The following is a 20,523-nucleotide window of genomic DNA, read 5'->3' on the forward strand; positions in this document are numbered from 1 at the left end:
GAAGGAACAGCAAGAAGGAACAGCAAGAAGGTACAGCAAGAAGATACAGCAAGAAGGTACAGCGAGAAGAAAAAGCGAGAAGAAACAGCAAGAAGGAACAGCGAGAAGAAAAAGCGAGAAGAAACAGCGAGAAGAAACAGCGAGAAGAAACAGCGAGAAGAAACAGCGAGAAGAAACAGCGAGAAGGAACAGCGAGAAGGAACAGCGAGAAGGAACAGCGAGAAGGAAGAGCGAGAAGGAACAGCGAGAAGGAACAGCGAGAAGGAACAGCGAGAAGGTACAGCGAGAAGGAACAGCGAGAAGGAACAGCGAGAAGGAACAGCGAGAAGAAACAGCGAGAAGAAACAGCGAGAGGGTACAGCAAGAAGGTACAGCAAGAAAGAACAGCGAGAAGGAACAGCGAGAAGGAACAGCGAGAAGGAACAGCGAGAAGGTACAGCGAGAAGGTACAGCGAGAAGGTACAGCGAGAAGAAACAGCGAGAAGAAACAGCAAGAAGAAACAGCGAGAAGAAACAGCGAGAAGAAACAGCGAGAAGAAACAGCGAGAAGAAACAGCGAGAAGAAACAGCGAGAAGAAACAGCGAGAAGAAACAGCGAGAAGAAACAGCGAGAAGAAACAGCGAGAAGAAACAGCGAGAAGGAAGAGCGAGAAGGAAGAGCGAGAAGGAACAGCGAGAAGGAACAGCGAGAAGGAACAGCGAGAAGGAACAGCGAGAAGAAACAGCGAGAAGGAACAGCGAGAAGGAACAGCGAGAAGGAACAGCGAGAAGGAACAGCGAGAAGGAACAGCGAGAAGGAACAGCGAGAAGGAACAGCGAGAAGGAACAGCGAGAAGGAACAGCGAGAAGGAACAGCGAGAAGGAACAGCGAGAAGGAACAGCGAGAAGAAACAGCGAGAAGGTACAGCAAGAAGAAACAGCAAGAAGAAACAGCAAGAAGAAACAGCAAGAAGAAACAGCAAGAAGAAACAACGAGAAGAAACAACGAGAAGAAACAGCGAGAAGGAACAGCGAGAAGGAACAGCGAGAAGGAACAGCGAGAAGGAACAGCGAGAAGGAACAGCGAGAAGAAACAGCAAGAAGAAACAGCAAGAAGAAACAGCGAGAAGGAACAGCGAGAAGGAACAGCAAGAAGGAACAGCGAGAAGGAACAGCGAGAAGGAACAGCGAGAAGAAACAGCGAGAAGGAACAGCGAGAAGGAACAGCGAGAAGGAACAGCGAGAAGGAACAGCGAGAAGGAACAGCGAGAAGAAACAGCGAGAAGAAACAGCGAGAAGGTAAAGCAACAAAATACAGCAAGAAGATACAGCAACACACCACCACACCTGTACATTCTCCTGTCAGTTTAAAAGATGTAACATTTTAAAATACTGTAATATAATGCGCACACATTACTGCTGTACAATATTTACAATACACCTTCATATAGTGCCCACATAATACTATTATATAAAACCTACAATATACTATAATATAGTGCACAAACAATAATATTATACAGTACCTATTATGTACCATCATATAGTGCTCACATAATACTATTATTCAGTATCTACATTATACCGTCATATAGTGCTCACATAATACCATTGTTCAGTATCTACAATATACCATCATATAGTGCTCACATAATACCATTGTTCAGTATCTACAATATACCATCATATAGTGCTCACATAATACTATTATTCAGTATCTACAATATAGTCATATAGTGCCCACATAATACTATTATTCAGTATCTACAATATACAGTCATATAGTGCCCACATAATACTATTATTCAGTATCTACAATATACAGTCATATAGTGCTCACATAATACCATTGTTCAGTATCTACAATATACCGTCATATAGTGCTCACATAATACTATTATTCAGTATCTACAATATACCGTCATATAGTGCTCACATAATACCATTGTTCAGTATCTACAATATACCGTCATATAGTGCTCACATAATACTATTATTCAGTATCTACAATATACCGTCATATAGTGCTCACATAATACTATTATTCAGTATCTACAATATACCGTCATATAGTGCTCACATAATACTATTATTTAGTATCTACAATATACCGTCATATAGTGCTCACATAATACCATTGTTCAGTAATAGCCAGGAGGGTAATGCAGCCCGCTCAGCACTAAACTGAAATGTCCTCCAGGTGCAGGGAGCTCCGTCCTGATCCAACGCAACAAGTCATAGAAAAAAGTCACAAGTGTTCAGTTCCAGCTCCTTAGATAAAACATCAAAGTTTTATTTAAACAAATGTAAAAAATTCCATGGCGCTCAAAGGGTAAAAAAAAAGCAATAAAAAGGAGAGAAAAGCAACGCTGCTAAGATCACAGTCGCGATATAAACGCGTTGCTTTATTCTTTTTTTGTTGCTGTTTGTTTTTTGGGGTTTTTTTTAACCTTGTGAGTGCCATGGAATTTTTTTTTACACTTGTGTAAATAAAACTGACATTTTATCGAAGGAGAAGGAATTAAACACTTCTTACTTTTTTCTATGACACTCGAAAACAAAAAGCTAACACTACCACAATACAGCTATATACTACACACAGCAGTCATACTCATATATATCTATATCACCCACAATACACAGTCACAGTGCAACAATACTAACACACAGCAGCTGTATTATACCATACTAGAAGGTGGCCCGATTCTAACGCATCGGGTATTCTAGAATTTACGTATTGTGTAGTTAATGTATGATTTTTGTTTATATATATATATATATATATATATATATATATATATATATATATATATATACATACAGTTGGGTCCAGAAATATTTGGACAGTGACACAAGTTTTGTTATTTTAGCTGTTTACAAAAACATGTTCAGAAATACAATTATATATATAATATGGGCTGAAAGTGCACACTCCCAGCTGCAATATGAGAGTTTTCACATCCAAATCGGAGAAAGGGTTTAGGAGTCATAGCTCTGTAATGCATAGCCTCCTCTTTTTCAAGGGACCAAAAGTAATTGGACAAGGGACTCTAAGGGCTGCAATTAACTCTGAAGGCGTCTCCCTCGTTAACCTGTAATCAATGAAGTAGTTAAAAGGTCTGGGGTTGATTACAGGTGTGTGGTTTTGCATTTGGAAGCTGTTGCTGTGACCAGACAACATGCGGTCTAAGGAACTCTCAATTGAGGTGAAGCAGAACATCCTGAGGCTGAAAAAAAAAGAAAAAATCCATCAGAGAGATAGCAGACATGCTTGGAGTAGCAAAATCAACAGTCGGGTACATTCTGAGAAAAAAGGAATTGACTGGTGAGCTTGGGAACTCAAAAAGGCCTGGGCGTCCACGGATGACAACAGTGGTGGATGATCGCCGCATACTTTCTTTGGTGAAGAAGAACCCGTTCACAACATCAACTGAAGTCCAGAACACTCTCAGTGAAGTAGGTGTATCTGTCTCTAAGTCAACAGTAAAGAGAAGACTCCATGAAAGTAAATACAAAGGGTTCACATCTAGATGCAAACCATTCATCAATTCCAAAAATAGACAGGCCAGAGTTAAATATGCTGAAAAACACCTCATGAAGCCAGCCCAGTTCTGGAAAAGTATTCTATGGACAGATGAGACCAAGATCAACCTGTACCAGAATGATGGGAAGAAAAAAGTTTGGAGAAGAAAGGGAACGGCACATGATCCAAGGCACACCACATCCTCTGTAAAACATGGTGGAGGCAACGTGATGGCATGGGCATGCATGGCTTTCAATGGCACTGGGTCACTTGTGTTTATTGATGACATAAAAGCAGACAAGAGTAGCCGGATGAATTCTGAAGTGTACCGGGATATACTTTCAGCCCAGATTCAGCCAAATGCCGCAAAGTTGATCGGACGGCGCTTCATAGTACAGATGGACAATGACCCCAAGCATACAGCCAAAGCTACCCAGGAGTTCATGAGTGCAAAAAAGTGGAACCTTCTGCAATGGCCAAGTCAATCACCAGATCTTAACCCAATTGAGCATGCATTTCACTTGCTCAAATCCAGACTTAAGACGGAAAGACCCACAAACAAGCAAGACCTGAAGGCTGCGGCTGTAAAGGCCTGGCAAAGCATTAAGAAGGAGGAAACCCAGCGTTTGGTGATGTCCATGGGTTCCAGACTTAAGGCAGTGATGGCCTCCAAAGGATTCGCAACAAAATATTGAAAATAAAAATTTTTTTTTGGGTTTGGTTTATTTGTCCAATTACTTTTGACCTCCTAAAATGTGGAGTGTTTGTAAAGAAATGTGACAATTCCTACAATTTCTATCAGATATTTTTGTTCAAACCTTCAAATTAAACGTTACAATCTGCACTTGAATTCTGTTGTAGAGGTTTCATTTCAAATCCAATGTGGTGGCATGCAGAGCCCAACTCGCGAACATTGTGTCACTGTCCAAAGATTTCTGGACCTAACTGTATGTATATATATATATAGATGTTATTGTGTGTAGTTACCAAGTGTTTGTGTAGGGCGCTGTAAATGTTCTGGGTGTTGTCTGGGTGTGTGGGGTGGTGAGAGCGGTGTTGTATGTGTGTTGCGTTGTGTGTGTTGCGTTGTTTGTGGAGCGCTGTGTGTTTGCAGCGTTCTGTGTGTGTGGTGCTGTGTGTGTTGCGCGGTTTGTGTGGGTGTGAAGTGCGTGGGTGTGTTTTGTGCAGTGTGTGTGTTGCGCGGTATGTGCGTATATTTATGTATGCCGCGGTGTTTGTGTGTTGGGTGTTGTGTGTGTGTGTGGGTGTCTGTGTAGGGCGGTGTTTGTGGTTCCCAGTGTGTGTGTGGTGTGTTGTGCGTTGCGCGTGTGGCGGTGTGTGTGTGTGTGTGTTTTGGGGGGAGGTGTGCCCCCCCATCGTGCGCCATCCCCCATGCTGCGCACCCCCCATCTTGCTCCTTCCCCCATGCTGCGCATCCCCATCGTGCTCCTTCCCCCATGCTGCGCACCCCCATCGTGCTCCATCCCCATGCTGCGCACCCCCCATCGTGCTCCATCCCCCATGCTGCGCACCCCAATCGTGCTCCATCCGACATGCTGCGCACCCCCCATCGTGCTCCATCCCCCATGCTGCGCACCCCTCATCGTGCTCCATCCCCCATGCTGCGCACCTCCCATTGTGTTCCATCCCCCATGCTGCGCACCCCCCATCATGCTCCATCCCCCATGCTGCGCACCTCCCATTGTGTTCCATCCCCCATGCTGCGCACCCCCCATCGTGCTCCATCCCCCATGCTGCGCACCCCCCATCGTGCTTCATCCCCCATGCTGTGCACCCCCTATTGTACTCCATCCCCCATGCTGCGCACCCCCCATCGTGCTCCATCCCCCATGCTGCGCACCATCTGACATGCTGCGCACCCCCCATCGTGCTCCATCCGACATGCTGCGCACCCCCCCATCGTGCTCCATCTCCCATTCTGCGCACCCCCCATCATGCTCCATCCCTCATGCTGCACACCCCCCATCGTGCATCCTCCATGCTGCGCACCCCCCATCGTGCTCCATCCCCCATACTGCACACCCCTCATCCTGCTCCATCCCCCATGCTGCGCACACCCCATCGTGCTCCATCCGACATGCTGCGCACCCCCCATCGTGCTCCATCCGACATGCTGCGCACCCCCCATCGTGCTCCATCCGACATGCTGCGCACCCCCCATCGTGCTCCATCCCCCATGCTGCGCACCCCCCATCGTGCTCCATCCCCCATGCTGCGCACCCCCTATCGTACTCCAACCCCCATGCTGCGCACCCCCCATCGTGCTCCATCCCCCATGCTGCGCACCCCCCATCGTGCTCTATCCGACATGCTGCGCACCCCCCATCGTGCTTTATCCGACATGCTGCGCACCCCCCATCATGCTCCATCCGACATGTTGCGCACCCCCCCATCGTGCTCCATCCCCCATGCTGCGCATCCCCCATCGTGCTCCATCCTCCATGCTGCACACCCACCATTGTGCTCCATCCTCCATGCTGAGCACCCCCCATCGTGCTCCATCCTCCATGCTGCGCACCCCCCATCGTGCTCCATCCCCCATCCTGCGCACCCCCCATCGTGCTCCATCCTCCATGCTGCGCACCCCCCATCGTGCTCCATACTCCATGCTGCACACCCCCCATCGTGCTCCATCCCCCATGCTGCACACCCCCCATCATGCTCCATCCCCCATGCTGCGCACCTCCCATTGTGTTCCATCCCCCATGCTGCGCACCCCCCATCGTGCTCCATCCCCCATGCTGCGCACCCCCCATCGTGCTTCATCCCCCATGCTGTGCACCCCCTATTGTACTCCATCCCCCATGCTGCGCACCCCCCATCGTGCTCCATCCCCCATGCTGCGCACCATCTGACATGCTGCGCACCCCCCATCATGCTCCATCCGACATCCTGCGCACCCCCCCATCGTGCTCCATCTCCCATTCTGCGCACCCCCCATCATGCTCCATCCGCCATGCTGCACACCCCCCATCGTGCTCCATCCTCCATGCTGCACACCCCCCATCATGCTCCATCCCCCATGCTGCGCACCCCCCATCGTGCTCCATCCCCCATACTGCACACCCCTCATCTTGCTCCATCCGACATGCTGCGCACCCCCCATCGTGCTCCATCCGACATGCTGCGCACCCCCCATCGTACTCCATCCCCCATGCTGCGCACCCCCCATCGTGCTCCATCCCCCATGCTGCGCACCCCCCATCGTGCTCTATCCGACATGCTGCGCACCCCCCATCGTGCTCCATCTGACATGCTGCGCACCCCCCCATCATGCTCCATCCGACATGTTGCGCACCCCCCCATCGTTCTCCATCCCCCATGCTGCGCACCCCCCATTGTGCTCCATCCCCCATGCTGCACATCCCCCATCGTGCTCCATCCTCCATGCTGCACACCCACCATTGTGCTCCATCCTCCATGCTGCGCACCCCCCATCGTGCTCCATCCCCCATGCCGCGCACCCCCCATCGTGCACCATCCTCCATGCTGCACATCCCCCATCGTGCTCCATCCTCCATGCTGCACACCCCCCATCGTGCTCCATCCCCCATGCTGGGGCTGCCGGGGGCGGGTCCGAGCGTGGCAACGTGTGCCGGGGGTGGGTCTGAGCGGGTGAGGCGTCAGCGTATGCCGGCTCCCTGCGCATGTGTACCGGGAGCCGGTGTACGCTGGTAACCATGATACACATCGGGTAACTAAGCAAAGCGCTTCCTATAGTTACGCGATGTGTATCATGGTTACCAGCGTAAACCGGCTCGGAAACGATCCCACCGGGGCTGAGCGTGCCAACGTGTGGCGGGGGCGAGCGGGCGAGGCGTCAGCGTATGCCGGCTCCCGGCATATGTGTACTGGGAGCCGGTGTACGCTGGAGCGGGCGATGCGTGCGGGGGGCGGGGCCAGACCGAGGCGAGCGGCCAATCCGTGGGGGGGGGGGCGCCAGGCCGAGCCCAGCGGCCAATCCGACAGTTGTCACTCTAACGACACTGTCACGGTGACACAATTTTGGAGCAAGAGAGACAGACAGAATAAGGCAATTATATATATAGATATTATATCATACCACCGCCATAACACTATCCGTGTTACATCTCACTGATATATCCTTTGCTAAGTGCTTTCCCTTCCATCCTACACATGCAAACACCAACTCCTTACCCAACTGCCAACACACAGTGCACAGCAGAGAAATCACAGATGGGTGCATGGTAAGATTTACTCTGGAGTATAATACAGGAGGTAACTCAGGATCAGTAATGTATGTACACAGTGACTGCACCAGCAGAATAGTGAGTGCAGCTCTGGAGTATAATACAGGAGGTAACTCAGGATCTGTAATGTATGTACACAGTGACTGCACCAGCAGAATAGTGAGTGCAGCTCTGGAGTATAATACAGGAGGTAACTCAGGATCAGTAATGTAATGTGTGTACACAGTGACTGCACCAGCAGAATAGTGAGTGCAGCTCTGGAGTATAATACAGGAGGTAACTCAGGATCAGTAATATAATGTATGTACACAGTGACTGCACCAGCAGAATAGTGAGTGCAGCTCTGGAGTATAATACAGGAGGTAACTCAGGATCAGTAATGTAATGTATGCACACAGTGACTGCACCAGCAGAATAGTGAGTGCAGCTCTGGAGTATAATACAGGAGGTAACTCAGGACCAGTAATGTAATGTATGTACACAGTGACTGCACCAGCAGAATAGTGAGTGCAGCTCTGGAGTATAATACAGGAGGTAACTCAGGATCAGTAATGTATGATTTGCCTGTTATACTTTCCTCTCTCCAGCAGAGGGCCCCAGCAGCCATCTTTCTGCGGTGCCGCCTGTGCACAGATAACCCGATGTCATGTCAGTCATATGATAGCCCAGTAACCGCAGTTTCTCAGGTTCACATTTTATTTTCCATGCACAGTGAAACAATCCTAGAAGCGCGCAGCATTTATTCCCAGCTCCGCTCGCTGCACACAGTGTAGGTAATAGCCGCGGCGGTCGCACATGACACAGAGCTGGATGCCAAAAGCAATTACCAGCAGGGAGCGCGGCCAGAAAACAATGTGACGTCACAATCGGCAGCCGGGTGCCCCTGACATTGAGCTGCTGCGGCCCCGGGGTCTGGAGGTTAATGGCATCATCCTCCCTGCACCGACACTTAATACCGACAATCCTGCCTTTAACCCCTTCCTGCTCATAACCAGGGCGTCTATCAAAGACGAGGGTCACAGCGGCAGGCACATCATCACCATTACTGTTACTGTCCATTTCCTTATATTATGTATTATAGAATATCTGCAAGAAAAAAAGCGGCAAAAACGCACCATGTGCACACAGCCTACGGGCTTGAATCTGCGATGGTCTCATTGCTTCTTTTATATACTGTTAGGCTGTGTGCCCACGTTGCGTCCTGTCCCTGCAGAAATTTCTGCAGCGATTTGACAGTACATGTGCGCTTCAAATCGCTGCAGAAACACTGCGTACTGAATGCAGAGAAAAAGCCAATTTCATGCGCTCTGGATGCAGCCCCCACCATAGACAGAGCGGGGGGCTGCATCCAAAGCGCACGGAATAAATGACATATGTTGCTTTTCAGAACGCAGCGATTTGGCAGCATGCAAATTGCTGCATTCTAAAACGCAACGTGCGCATGGATTATGCGCAATCTTCATAGATTGTGCTGGGGACGCAGGAGGCATGCAGTTACATTGCAGTGCAATACGCAGCGTAACTGCACGCAAATACGCAACGTGGGGACAGAGCCTAATACAGAGGTCTCAAACACGCGGCCCCTCAGGCTGCTTCGTGCGGCCCCCAGGTCCGTTTCCCTGTTCACTATCGTGGCCGGTGCAGGGGCCGCAGCCACTGTCTGCACTTTGTTAGATGAATGTTTTGCCGGCGCTGCGCTCTCTCAGTCAAGGGCTCTGCGCGCGCAGCGCCGGCAAAACAATCATCTGACATAAATCACTGACAGTGGCTTCGGCCCCTGCAGCGGCCACGATAGTCACCCGGAGCACGGCCTGCAGACAGCGAGAAGTAGAGATGAGGCTGTGTGTGTGTGTGTGTGAAGGACGGCATATTAACCCCTTAGCGACCTATGATGTACTGGGTATGTTATGGCTCCCTGGCACTTAAGGACCCATGACGTACCAAGTATGTCCTGGCGAAATGGCGGCCCCAGAGCCCCGGTGGCTGCGATTGCTTTGCATTGCAAATACCTTAAGCTGGGTTCACACTAAGCGACAGCGACAACGACGTCGCTGTTACGTCACCATTTTCTGTGACGTAACAGCGACCTTGTAAGTCACTGTTATGATCGCTGCTTAGCTGTCAAACACAGCGACGCAGCAGCGATCATAACGTCGCTACATGTGCAGAGAGCAGGGAGCCGCGCACACTGCTTAGCGCTGGCTCCTTGCTCTCCTAGCAATTACCCGATGTGTACTGCAGCCACATGTGCACAGAGCAGGAGCCGGCACTGGCAGCAAGAGCGGAGGCTGGTAACGAAGGTAAATATCGGGTAACCAGGGAAAGGGCTTCCCTTTGTTACCCGATGTTTACGCTGGTTACAGCTTACAGCAGCTGCCAGACGCCGGCTCCTGCTCTCTGCTCGCTTCATTTCGTCGCTCTCTCGCTGTCACACACAGCGATGTGCGCTTCACAGCGGGAGAGCGACGACCAAAAAATGAAGCTGGACATTCAGCAACGACCGGCGACCTCACAGCAGGGGCCAGGTCGTTGCTGGATGTCACACACAGCGACAGCGATGGGACGTCGCTGCAACGTCACAGAAAATGGTGACGTAGCAGCGACGTCGTTGTCGCTGTGTGTGACACCAGCTTTAGATTCGGGGAGGAAGGGACCTCAGGAGGGGTGGTGTCTCCTCCCCGGACCTACGGAGGCTGTGATTGGCTGACGAACGCCACTGTAATGTTTCAGCCATTGAAAATGGCTTAAACATTGAAATCCAGCCATGGTCAGTGCAGCTATAGCACCGATCATTGGCTGGAGCTGGGTGACCTCAGTTTCAGCCGCCACCAGCCCTGATTGGATAAACCAGCCTTGTGACCGATCTCTCCAATTACTGTGGATCTGGGGCCGGAGACCGCTCCCCTCAGCTTCACTCCGGCGTCTGTGGAAGCTGAGGAGAGCGATCGCTAGGTTATAGCGCCACTGCCCCCTTTCAGCCGCCGCCACTGCCCCAACCCCCCCACCCATTACTACAGGATGGGCACATTACTATAGGACAGGGACAAGGCTGGGGACATGACTACAGGATGGGCACATTACTATAAGATGGGGACATTACTATAGAATAGGGACAAGGTGGGTACGTGACTATAGGATAGGGGCTAAGGCTGGGGACATTACTATAGGATGGGGACAAGGTGGGCACATGACTATAGGATGGGGACAAGGTGGGCACATGACTATAGGATGGGGACAAGGTGGGCACATGACTATAGGATGGGGACAAGGTGGGCACATGACTATAGGATGGGGACAAGGTGGGTACGTGACTATAGGATAGGGGCTAAGGCTGGGGACATTACTATAGAATAGGGACAAGGCTGGGGACACTACTAAAGGATGGGGACATTACTATAGAATGAGGACAAGGCTGGGGTCAATACTATAGGATGGGGACAAGGTGGGCACAGTACTATAGGATGGGGACAAGGTGGGCACAATACTACAGGATAGGGACATTACTACAAGGGGACAAGGATGAGAAACATTACTATAAGACTGGGGACATTACTATAGCATAGGGACAAGGATGGGCACATTATGATAAGATGGGGACAAGGCTAGGGACATTACTATAAGATGGGGACATTACTGTAGGATGGGCACATTACTATAGAATAGGGACATTACTGTAGGATGGGCACATTACTATAGAATGGGACAACTATATGATGGGGTCAGTACTATAGGATGGGGAGATTGCTACAGGGAGACAAGGATGGGGAACAGTACTATAAAGATGGGGACATTACTACAGTATGGGCACATTACAATAAGATGGGGACAAGGCTGGGGGCAGTACTTTAGGATGGGGACAAGGATGAGCACATTACTGTGGGATGGGGACTAGGATGGGGCACAATACTACAAGATGGGGAACATTACTAAAAGATGTTGGCCAAAAATTCTCTATAGTGCTAATTGTAACACTATTGGTTACAAGAAAGGGATAAAATGTAAAAAAACAAAATAAGACATGACTTTTTTTTTTAGAATCAACATTTTTTTTATATTTAAGCAAAGAATGTGCCCATTTGTTATATAACCAAGTGAAAAATGTTCAAAATCAGTGGTCCAAAGGTGTGTAAAAAAAATATATGGTACCAATAAAAATGTCACTTTGTCCTGCAAAGAATGCGGCCCCCCAAATTATTTTTTTCCTCTGTGCGGCCCATACACCCAGCCAAGTTTGAGACCCCTGCTGTAATACTACAGTTTTGCAGTAGATCGCTAAAATGCTGGTCTCCTATGAAGTGCAGCTGGGAGTACCAACATGACAGCCATGGGACCCTTCAGCGAGCTCTCGGATGCCACTGCAACTGATTGGCACCCCACACTTGCATTTTGGGGGGCTGATGAGTGCCTGAAATACACCTCAGTTACTTACCGGTAGCCGGTTGTTCCAGAACCCATATTAGCACGTGGTGCTGTCATGGGTGAGGGGAAAACACCTCGGTTACTTACCGGTAGCCGGTTTTTCCAGAACCCATGACAGCACCACGTGCTAATATGGGTGCTGTTATGGGTGAGGGGAAAAAAGTGCCTTAAAGGGAATCTGTCACCAGGTTTTTGCCACCTAATCTGAGAGCAGCATAATGTAGTGGCAGATATCCTGATTCCAGCGATGTGTCACTTACTGGGCTGCTTAGTGTAGTCACTGTTTAATCAGCAGTAGATTATCATTAGAAGACTACTTGGCTGCTGCAGGTAGTCCAGCATATTCATGTGTAACTGCTAGATCTGCAGCAGAGAAAATATTCATTTTATCAAAATGGCAGCAGACAGCTCAGTAAGTGACACATCGCTGGAACCAGGGTCTCTGTCTCCACATTATGCTGCTCTCAGATGGGGGAGCAAAAACCTGGTGACAGATTCCCTTTAAGTGATGCGGTCAGGAATTGATCATGGCATTTATAGGGGTGGTCAGCAGCGATCGGAGCTTGCAGGCTGATGCTGGACAAACTTGGTGCGGGTTCAGCCCCTGCACCCGCACCGTATATGTACAGTTAAAAGGGAGATTTTGCATTCCTATGGATTAAAGGGACCCTCCACCCTGCACAATTGTCGTGTACACATGATGCCGGGGCATTATTACATGCCAGCTCCTCCTCTGTCGGTGCCTCTCCTAGTTTCACTTACATTGAACCTCATGTCATTCACACAAGACGCTTCTTACCTGGATCATTTTCGAGATCGCTCAGGTCAAGGCTTCGGAGGGACTTGTTGTATCTTTTCCGTAGGCAGGACTATAAGAATGTGACCGATAAAATGGATTAAAATGCAGGGAAATTTACTAAACTGTAACCTGGAAAAACGTATGACTCTAGTGAGAGCGGTGAAAGTCACAGGCGTATAGTCGGATTACTCTTTGACTTAGTTTAAAGGGGTTGTCCACTACTTTTACATTGATGGCGTATCATTAGGATAGGTCATCAATGTCTGAACGGCCGGGGTCTGACACCTGGCACCCCACCAATCAGCTGTTATCGGTCCTGGCGGTGGCAGCGGACTGTAAATGCTCAGTTCCGGCGCTGCTCCGCCTTCTTACAGCAGCTGCGGCCAGGTACTGCACCTCCGCCTCCCATTCAGATCAATAGGAGGTGCAGTACCAGGCCGCGGCCACTATCAGAAGACGGAGCAGCTCCAGAACTGAGCATTGGCCACCTGCTGCTGCCACCGGGACCAATAACAGCTGATTGGTGGGCGTACAGGGTGTCGGACTCCGGCCAATCAGACATTGATGACCTATCCTAACGAATAACCATCAATGTAAAAGTAGTGGACAACCCCTTTAAGATTCACACAGTCTGTGCTGACGCCACCAATCCCAGACCGATCCCAGGTCTCCTGACCTGAAGTAATAGCATCATAGGCAGATATGGTCCTGTTATGTTAAGTGAGGAGGTCCACAGTCGGGTCAGGAGGGCCACAGTCGGGTCAGGAGGGCCACAGTCGGGTCAGGAGGGCCACAGTCGGGTCAGGAGGGCCACAGTCGGGTCAGGAGGGCCACAGTCGGGTCCGGAGGGCCACAGTCGGGTCCGGAGGGCCACAGTAGGGTCAGGAGGGCCACAGTAGGGTCAGGAGGGCCACAGTCGGGTCAGGAGATCCACAGTCGGGTCAGGAGGGCCACAGTCGGGTCAGGAGGGCCACAGTCGGGTCAGGAGGGCCACAGTCGGGTCAGGAGGGCCACAGTCGGGTCAGGAGGGCCACAGTCGGGTCAGGACGTCCACAGTCGGGTCAGGACGTCCACAGTCGGGTCAGGACGTCCACAGTCGGGTCAGGACGTCCACAGTCGGGTCAGGACGTCCACAGTCGGGTCAGGACGTCCACAGTCGGGAAAGGACGTCCACAGTCGGGAAAGGACGTCCACAGTCGGGTCAGGACGTCCACAGTCGGGTCAGGAGGGCCACAGTCGGGTCAGGAGGGCCACAGTCGGGTCAGGAAGGCCACAGTCGGGTCAGGACGTCCACAGTCGGGTCAGGACGTCCACAGTCGGGTCAGGACGTCCACAGTCGGGTCAGGACGTCCACAGTCGGGTCAGGACGTCCACAGTCGGGTCAGGACGTCCACAGTCGGGTCAGGACGTCCACAGTCGGGTCAGGAGGTCCACAGTCGGGTCAGGAGGTCCACAGTTGGGTCAGGATTTCCACAGTCGGGTCAGGACGTCCACAGTCGGGTCAGGACGTCCACAGTCGGGTCAGGAGGTCTACAGTCGGGTCAGGACGTCCACAGTCGGGTCAGGAATGGTGGCTACAACCTAGACTGTAAAATACCACCGCCATACTGTTGTGCGAATCTAGTCATACTCTGACAACCAAAGATCATACGAGCGGACAAGCCGGGGCCTCTGGTGCAGGAGCTGCTCTAAACTACGACTTTGGGATGCATTATTACAAAGTTTTTTGCAGTAGATTGGTAATCAAGTCCCCCATTTGGACCAAGAACCGCACAACACATAGACTGAATGGCCGCTTTATTAGAGACACCGGCGCTGCCGTGATTGGCGTTTCTCTGTATGGAAATTAGACAAGTGATCCCAGGGGTGCAACAAAAATCTCCTCTTCAGTTTTCCATTTATATGTTTGGGTGAGAATTTACCATATTTTTCAGTTTATAAGACGCACTTTTCCTCCCAAAAATTTGGGAGTAAAATGAGGGGTGCATCTTATAAAATGAAAAATACAGTATATTAAAAAGGGAAAAAAATCAAGCGTTCTGAGCTTTTTCCAATGAGGCACAGATATCAATGCTCGGGTAACTGGGGCCAGAATGCCAAAAACTGCCGACCTTCCGAAGTTTCACACGCCATGGTATAGGGGAGTACAACATGAATGGTGTGAGCGAGGAAAAACACAAGAGAAAGGTCATCCTGTGGACAGAGACGAGTAGCCAACGAAAGGGATCGGATGAGGATGCGAAGAATTGTACTGATAAAATGATCAGAGGGGGATGTAAGGAATCATTTTGATAAAAAGATAAGCTAAGGATGTGAAGAATCGTATTATCGAAAGGGGTTCTGAGGAGGTCGCAAAGAATCATTTTTAAGGATAGGGTCAGAGGAGAGGAGGATATAAAGGATCATTCTGTTGAAAGGGTCAGAAAAGAATTTAATGAATAGATTTGATGAAAAGATCAGAAGAGGATGTAAAGGATTCAACCCAATGAAATGAGAGAAGAGAATATAAAAAGTCGTTCTGACAAATCGATAGGCGGAGGATTGTCATGATGGCTATAGGATACTAGGGAACCAGGGGCCCCATACTATCCTTAACCTCAGGATACTCATGATGGTGGAGAGGCCTGAGCCTCCTTCCTGGCCCAGCTCCTGAGCAGTCCTGATCTGATTCCCACACTCCCCAAGGAGGGATGCGACAGGAGTGTGATGAAACCCACAGATTAAGACAGACAGAGGAAAATCAAAACTCTGTCACACAGCATGCACGCACACAGTAAAGACAATAAGAGGTTCAGGAGGAAAGACGTACAGAACAACAAAGGAAAACTCCACAACCACACCAAGCATTAAGTACAACTCTCACCAGAGAGCCTGGGACATCCCACCTCACAGACCAACATGAACAAACAATAGCTGGCATGAGTAGAAGGGTTCAACCAGCATAAATAGGAGGGGAGCAGATGTGATAGGTCTCTCCACAACATGTGATCAAAGGAGCAAGCGGACTAGGAGAGATCAACTCTTGCTAGCCTGCCTATGAATCAGCAAACAGGTCGATACCCGAGTCTGCCTGTGATGATGCCAGACATCAGAGAAACCATTGGGCGGAGTGTCAGAATTTGCAATGTGAACAGAGCCCAACACCGCCATGACAGTTTGGCAAAGTTTGTGCAAAACTCCATGTGACAACGATGTGAAGGATCATTCTGGTGAAAGAATCAACAGAAGGTGTGCAAAATAGTTCTGATGAAAGGACCAAAGGTGGATGTGAAGCATTGCTGAAAGGATCACTGGGAGAATCACTCTGATGAAAGAGATCAAAGAAGAACGTGAAGAATTGTTCTAACAAAAAGGATCAGAGGAGTACATGAAAGAACAAAGAAAGTCACCAAGGACAATGTGAAGAATTATTTTGTTAAAAGGAGAGAGAAAAATGTCAAGAATCATTCTGGTGAATGTAGAGAAGGAAGTGAAGAATCGTTCCAATGCAAGTGGTCAGAGGAAGATTTCACGTACTGGTCTGAGGAGAGAAAAAGATGAGCAGATCACTTCATGGAGCCCCACTCTAGGTCAGTGCTTTCTGGCCGCGGACAGGAACCGTGCAAATCTCCTTACCCTGTGCTGCAAACCACACATATGTCGTCATGCCAGGCTGACAAACCAAATAAAACACCAGGGAAATCGGAAGCTCAGTGCATCTTCTGTTCATGCTGAAAAACTACTGACCTGCATAAAGTGACCCGCTCATCTCTAATGAAAAGGTCACAGGAATATGTGAAGAATCGTTGTAACAAAAAGTATCAGAGGAGGATATGAAAAATCGTTCTAATGAAAGGAGTCAGAGGAGGATGTGAAGAATTTTTCTACATATGGTGTCAGAGGAGGATGTGAAGAATCATTCTAATGAAAAGGGACAGAGGAGGAAGTGAAGAATTGTTATGATGAAAGTAATCAGAGGAGGATGTGAGAAAGTGAAGGACAAGAGGTAGAGATTCCGTGAGGTTAGGCATAGAAAAGAAAGAGGAATAGATGCCGGGGAAGGGCAGTAGCCTGAGACCCTGAAATGCCGTGGAGACTGTGACTCTGGGAAGTAGGAATAGAATACAGGTCCTGGGAGTCCAGCAAGCAGGAGGGAAACGGATGCTGCATGCGCTGATAACCCGGTATGGAGAGGAAGATGGTGCCGAGCAGGGGGTGGTGTTTGCACCGAAAAAGGAGGCAATGATCATAAGAGCCCCTCAGGGTTCCTGCTCGCTGAAGAAGCGAGACGTGCATTGATAGGCTGGGCTTCGTAGTCGGCGAGCGCGGAAGAGTCTGCGTGAATGATTGGCTCGATGGCAGGGGACAATCCTTTAAATGCTGCAACAATCAAGCCAGGGACTAAAAAAGGATACTTGGCCGCATGGGAGAACCAGAGCGGAGCGAAGGATGCGGCTGTGACAGAAGGGGGACAGGCGGCGAACGAGACAGGCGGCGAACGAGACAGGCGGGGAGCGAGAGAGGCGGGGAGCGAGACAGACAGGCGGGGAACGAGACAGACAGGCGGGGAAAGAGACAGACAGGCGGGGAAAGAGACAGACAGACGGGGAAAGAGACAGACAGACGGGGAAAGAGACAGACAGACGGGGAAAGAGACAGACAGACGGGGAAAGAGACAGACAGACGGGGAAAGAGACAGACAGACGGGGAAAGAGACAGACAGACGGGGAAAGAGACAGACAGACGGGGAAAGAGACAGACAGACGGGGAAAGAGACAGACAGACGGGGAAAGAGACAGACAGACGGGGAAAGAGACAGACAGACGGGGAAAGAGACAGACAGACGGGGAAAGAGACAGACAGACGGGGAAAGAGACAGACAGACGGGGAAAGAGACAGACAGACGGGGAAAGAGACAGACAGACGGGGAAAGAGACAGACAGACGGGGAAAGAGACAGACAGACGGGGAAAGAGACAGACAGACGGGGAAAGAGACAGACAGACGGGGAAAGAGACAGACAGACGGGGAAAGAGACAGACAGACGGGGAAAGAGACAGACAGACGGGGAAAGAGACAGACAGACGGGGAAAGAGACAGACAGACGGGGAAAGAGACAGACAGACGGGGAAAGAGACAGACAGACGGGGAAAGAGACAGACAGACGGGGAAAGAGACAGACAGACGGGGAAAGAGACAGACAGACGGGGAAAGAGACAGACAGACGGGGAAAGAGACAGACAGACGGGGAAAGAGACAGACAGACGGGGAAAGAGACAGACAGACGGGGAAAGAGACAGACAGACGGGGAAAGAGACAGACAGACGGGGAAAGAGACAGACAGACGGGGAAAGAGACAGACAGACGGGGAAAGAGACAGACAGACGGGGAAAGAGACAGACAGACGGGGAAAGAGACAGACAGACGGGGAAAGAGACAGACAGACGGGGAAAGAGACAGACGGGGAAAGAGACAGACGGGGAAAGAGACAGACGGGGAAAGAGACAGACGGGGAAAGAGACAGACGGGGAAAGAGACAGACGGGGAAAGAGACAGACGGGGAAAGAGACAGACGGGGAAAGAGACAGACGGGGAAAGAGACAGACGGGGAAAGAGACAGACGGGGAAAGAGACAGACGGGGAAAGAGACAGACGGGGAAAGAGACAGACGGGGAAAGAGACAGACGGGGAAAGAGACAGACGGGGAAAGAGACAGACGGGGAAAGAGACAGACGGGGAAAGAGACAGACGGGGAAAGAGACAGACAGGGAAAGAGACAGACAGGGAAAGAGACAGACAGGGAAAGAGACAGACAGGGAAAGAGACAGACAGGGAAAGAGACAGACAGCAAAAGAGACAGACAGCAAAAGAGACAGACAGCAAAAGAGACAGAGAGATAGACAAAGACAGACAGTGAAAGAGACAGACAGGGAAAGAGACTGAAAGACATAGAGATAGACACAGACACACAGAGACAGACAGAGAGACAGACAGAACCTGGGAGAGAGACAGACATAGTTACTATCCTGGGTAACGCCGGGTACAACAGCTAGTGTGTGTGTGTATATATATATATATATATACACACACACATATATATATATATATATACACATTTATATATATATATATATATATACACATTTATATATATATATATATATATATATATATATATATATATATATATATACACACACACATATACATATATACTGGAAGGTGGCCCGATTCTACGCATCGGGTATTCTAGAATTTACGTATTGTGTAGTTCATGTATGATTTTTGTTATATATATATATATATATATAGAGATGTTGTTGTGTGTAGTTACCAAGTGTTTGTGTAGGGGCTGTACATGTTCTGGGTGTTGTCTGGGTGTGATGGGGGGTGAGAGCAGTGTTGTTTGTGTGTTGCGTTGTTTGTGGAGCGCTGTGTGTGTAGCGTTGTGTGTGTGTGTTGCGCGGTTTGTGTGTGTGTGGTGTGTTTTGGGGGGAGGTATGTTTTGTGCAATGTGTGTGTTGTGCGGTATGTGCGTATATTTGTGTGTGCAGCGTTGTCTGTGTGTGGGTGTCTGTGTAGGGCAGTTGTTTGTGGTTCCCAGTGTGTGTGTGTGGTGTGTTGTGCAGTGCGCGCGCGCGTGTGTGTGTGTTGGGGGGAGGTGTGCACTTCCCATCGTGCTCCATCCCCCATGCAGCGCACTCCCCATCGTGCTCCATCCCCCATGCAGCGCACTCCCTATCATGCTCCATCTCCCATCCTGCGCACTCCCAAACGTGCTCCATCCGCCATGCTGCGCACTCCGAAACGTGCTCCATCCGCCATGCTGCGCACTCCCAAACGTGCTCCATCCGCCATGCTGCGCACTCCCAAACGTGCTCCATCCGCCATGCTGCGCACTCCCCATCGTGCTCCATCCCCCATGCTGCGCACTCCCAAACGTGCTCCATCCACCATGCTGCGCACTCCCCATCGTGCTCCATCCGCCATGCTGCGCACTCCCAAACGTGCTCCATCCGCCATGCTGCGCACTCCCAAACGTGCTCCATCCCCTATGCTGCGCACCCTCCATCGTGCTCCATCTCCCATCCTGCGCACTCCCAAACGTGCCCCATCCGCCATGCTGCGCACTCCCAAACGTGCTTCATGCGCCATACTCCGCACTCCCCATCGTGCTCCATCCCCCATGCAGCGCACTCCCCATCGTGCTCCATCCCCTATGCTGCGCACCCCCCATCGTGCTCCATCTCCCATGCTGCGCACTCCCAAACGTGCTCCATCCGCCATGCTGCGCACTCCCAAACGTGGTCCATCAGCCATGCTGCGCACTCCCAAACGTGCTCCATCCGCCATACTCAGGCACTCCCCATCGTACTGAATCCCCCATGCTGCGCACTCCGAAACGTGCTCCATCCGCCATGCTGCGCACTCCCAAACGTGCTCCATCCGCCATGCTGCGCACTCCCAAACGTGCTCCATCCGCCATGCTGCGCACTCCCAAACGTGCTCCATCCGCCATGCTGCGCACTCCCAAACGTGCTCCATCCGCCATGCTGCGCACTCCCAAACGTGCTCCATCCGCCATGCTGCGCA

General features: G+C 50.4%; 1 protein-coding gene across 5 annotated transcripts in view; it reads right to left on the reverse strand.

The window, feature by feature from the left end:
• Nucleotides 1–20,523, reverse strand: part of LOC142294894 (nuclear RNA export factor 1-like) — a 111,204-nt gene that overhangs the window by 13,811 nt on the left and 76,870 nt on the right. For all 5 annotated transcript variants that reach the window (XM_075337957.1, XM_075337958.1, XM_075337954.1 and 2 more), the window contains one exon: nucleotides 12,953–13,022. In XM_075337957.1, the coding sequence (XP_075194072.1) occupies nucleotides 12,953–13,022 (70 nt within the window). The remainder of the gene's footprint in view (nucleotides 1–12,952; nucleotides 13,023–20,523) is intronic.

The sequence above is a fragment of the Anomaloglossus baeobatrachus genome, chromosome 3, assembly GCF_048569485.1.
Source record: "Anomaloglossus baeobatrachus isolate aAnoBae1 chromosome 3, aAnoBae1.hap1, whole genome shotgun sequence".
Taxonomy (NCBI): domain Eukaryota; kingdom Metazoa; phylum Chordata; class Amphibia; order Anura; family Aromobatidae; genus Anomaloglossus; species Anomaloglossus baeobatrachus.